Source organism: Pteronotus mesoamericanus, unplaced genomic scaffold (assembly GCF_021234165.1).
Source record: "Pteronotus mesoamericanus isolate MK-2021 breed Mesoamerican mustached bat unplaced genomic scaffold, CSHL_Meso_final scaffold_167, whole genome shotgun sequence".
Classification (NCBI taxonomy): Eukaryota; Metazoa; Chordata; class Mammalia; order Chiroptera; family Mormoopidae; genus Pteronotus; species Pteronotus mesoamericanus.
Genome location: NW_026555308.1, coordinates 23,333,871 through 23,337,675, shown reverse-complemented (window position 1 = coordinate 23,337,675; position 3,805 = coordinate 23,333,871). Strand labels below are relative to the sequence as shown.

General features: G+C 45.1%; 1 protein-coding gene across 1 annotated transcript; it reads right to left on the bottom strand.

The window, feature by feature from the left end:
• On the bottom strand, positions 1-425 carry LOC129083450 (cytochrome c-like). The gene has a single exon (XM_054589289.1). The coding sequence runs from the start codon at positions 393-395 to the stop codon at positions 78-80; it is 318 nt and encodes a 105-aa protein (XP_054445264.1). The 5' UTR covers positions 396-425; the 3' UTR covers positions 1-77.
• Positions 426-3,805: the final 3,380 nt, after the last annotated feature.

Here is a 3,805-nt window from a genome sequence, read left to right as displayed (position 1 = left end):
TGTTTGAGATCAATTTAAATATGGTATACATAAAAAAGTCCTGAGACATTTGTAATAAATAAGGCAGTGGCCAACTATTACTCATTAGTAGCTTTTATGAGATAAGCTATCAAATCTGCCCTTTCTGAACTCTTCTTAATGCCAGCAAAGATCATTTTTGTTCCAGGGATGCACTTCTTGGGCTTCTCCCAACACTCCATCAGTGCAGCCTCTCCCCAGGTGATCCCTTTGTTCTTGTTGGCGTCTGTGTAAGAAAATCCCGGTGCCTGACCTGTCTTTCGCCCAAACAGACCATGGAGACTTGGCCCAGTCTTGTGCTCGCCTCCCTTTTCGACGGTATGGCACTGCGCACACTTCTGAACAAAAATCTTCTTGCCCTTCTCAACGTCACCCATTTTAAAATCACTCTTCCGTCGCGCGAAAGACTGAGGTTGCCACTCGCAAGCCGTACGTCCCGCTCTCTATTTCTCCCTTCATTTAATTCTTTGCTGTACTCGAGTTCTCTGAACATCCTAATGATCAGTGTTTCGAACTCTGCATCTGATAGGTTGACTATTTCCTTTTCGCTTAGTCTTTTTTCTGGGGTCTTGTTCCGTTCTTTCATTTGGGCTATATTTCGTTGTCTCCTCAATTTAGCAGCCTCTGGTGTTTTTTTCAGTGTATTCAGTGTACAGTGCTTTTCTCCCTGTCTTAGCAGTGTAGCCTATGTTGAAAAGGCACCTGTGAATTGTGTGCAGCAGCCTTAGGTAATTGCCAGTGCACTCGCTTCACTGCCTTGTGGTTGTGTGGGGAGGGTTTGGAGAGGGGACAATGCTGCCACCTGACTCTGGTGGTTCACCCAGCACTCACCTCATTTCCAGTCACTTCACCCCTTTCTTGTATGCAACTGGCACCCTTCCAGCTGCTTCCCCAGTGGTGAATCCCCGAGTGAGTGGGCTTGTGTATGTTCTAAGGCTGTGTGGGCCCTTTATGTGGAGAAGGTCTGGCAGTTTCTTCCACTGCCCCAGCCCCCACTGGTTTTCACAGCCAGAGGTAATGGGGATCTATCTTCCTGGTGCTGGAATCTTGGGCTGTGCTGTCTGGCCTGGGGCTGGGATCATTCAGTCTGACTATATCCCTCTCACCCATTCTGCTGCTTTCACCACAGCCTTTCTGTGCTACCGCCTCTCCACCCATCTCCATGACTCCTCCTTTCCTACCCATCCGGATGAATGTGTCTTCTTTAAATTCTTGGTTGTTGGACTTCCATGCAGCTTGGTTTTCTGATGGTTCTGGATGTTATTAGTTTTGATATCTGGTTGTAACTCTTTCTATGGTTGTGCAAGGAAGCAAAGCATGTCTCCCTATGCCTCCATCTTGACTGGAAGCCTCCAGTGAATTATTGACCTCTTCTGGTCGTGAATGACCATCAGCCACATCTACTACTGTGGAATCCACAGTCTTTTCCTACAATACAATTATTCTTCCTCAAGTCCAACGTATTCCCAATACCCTGACCGCTAGACGCAGTGTTACAACTCACACTGGATTACCCTCTGTTTTCACAACTATGTTGGATTTTTTCAAGTCTACCTTTTCCTTTGGAATCTTGTATACCACAGATGATGGAAATGCTACATTCCCTTCAAGCCCTGGTCATGTATTTATCATTGGTGTTGTCTCAGCATGAAAAATCAGAATTCTCATCGACAGATCCAGTCTTTATAGGCATCCCTGATTCATCAAAACATACTGCTATCCTGGACTACACCATTGCCATTACATCAAGCCCAGGTGTACTCTATCAATTCTCGTGCAGTAACATTTTTTTCTCCAGGGTTGAACTTCACAACTACCTCAAAAGAGTCCATACCAACATTTTCTACCTACTCTTTCTTCAGCACAGACAATGCAAGTCCCGCTTCCCCATCAGGCCCCAGTGAGCTCTCTATCCCCACTATGGTCTCTGAAGAAATGGATACAACTTTCAGAGGAGCCAACTGACTTCGCCCCTGTTTCTGATGTATGTGAAGCCACAGTGTCTTCTGTGATATTGGGATTTCAGTGCCTTCTGATGTTTCTCATACAAAAGGCATTGGTAGTTCTTCAGCCACATCAAACCTTGAAGAGTCACCCACAAGCCCAGCTGTCTCAGAACCAACTGCCACCCAGAATTCCACAGACCACACAATCACCTCTGATTTCTCTAAACCCACAGACACATCAACAACCACCTCTGCCAAGGATGATGGAAGTCCTGGGTCCACATTAAGTCCTGTTGAATCCTTTATCATTTCTAGTGGTAATAAACAAACAACTGTGTCAATCGGACACTCAACCACATATTTTTATCAGGGACCCACTTTCTGTACAACAAGCTCAGATGTGTCCACACCAAATTTTTCTACCTACAGCACAGAAAATGCAAGTCCTGCTTCCCCATCAAGCCCCAGTGAGCTCTCTTCCCACAGTATGGTCTCCAAAGAAACAGACATGACTCTCACAGAGGAGTCAACTATCTACACTACTGTTTATGATTTGTCAAAATCATTTGTTTCCTCTGAAACCTCCTTTACAAAATCTGAAGGATCTCCCACTACAGGTAGGTATCAGGAAACACCAACACAGCCTTTACTATGGAATTTACTGTCTTTACACTCTTCTCAGACTCATCTAATCCAACAGTTCCATGTGATATGCCTTCTGTACTACTGGAAAAGCAAACCATTCTTCTCCATCTGATTCTGATGATTTAATTTTCACCACTGTGGTCTCTGGGCAGACATCCTCAACCCTTCTTGAAGCATCCGCTGTCTACACAACCATTTTTTATTTGTCTCACCCAACTTTCAGCTGCCACCTTCTCTACCACTGTTAATGGAACTCCTGTTTCCAATCAAGCTCTAGCCAAACAGCCACAGTTTTCATGGAAAAGCTAACTGTCTATACCACCATTTCTAATTTGTACAGTTCTAAAGTTTTTGTTGACACTACCTCTACCACTCTGAGTGATGGTCCTGCATCCCCATCAGGTTCTGCCTTATTGCCTTCCATGACCACACAGCCTTCACTGAGACACTCAGTGGTTTTATCACTACTATTTATTTCTGCAACACAACTGATTTATCCAATGCCTCTGATACCACAGCAGATCTTAGTCCATTATTCTTATAAAGACCACCCATTCTTCTATTTCCCCAGTCACTTCTGGACAGATGTTCACCACCTTGGGTGAGTATTGCCCTCTCTTTTTCACCAGCAATGATTCTGTCAAGTCAACTATTTCTACTTCTACCCTGTCTGCCACAGACAGTGCTAGTCCTGCATCCCTGTCCGCTCTCACTTCCTCCTCTACAACTAGAGCCATCTCTGAACTGACAACCACCACCTTTAGTGGAAGATCTACAGTCTTCCAAATCAGGTCACCAAACACAACAGCCCAACAGCTCTTGAACCAAAGTCGCTGATACCTCTTCTTCAGCCTCAACTATTCCAGGCTTCTCCTCCAGGCCAGTTCCTGACCCTTCTTCAGCTATTATGACTTCTGGTTTTTCTCATCTCTCTGCACTTCAGACTTCACCTGGCTGTACTCATACTTCCTTCCCTGGGCTCAATGCCACTTCATCTCTCCATCCCCTGTTTACTGGTACCTTCACAACTGTAATGACGACCTACTCTCCACCTATGACACCAAGTAAGTCTGCCTGTATTTTATTCTGTGGGCCTTTCCTGTCCATATTTCCTTATCAGCTAATCACCTTAAGCTTTTTTTATGTGGTCTTGTTTCACCCTCCCAACACCTTCTCGCTGTCAGTGCACATTGTCC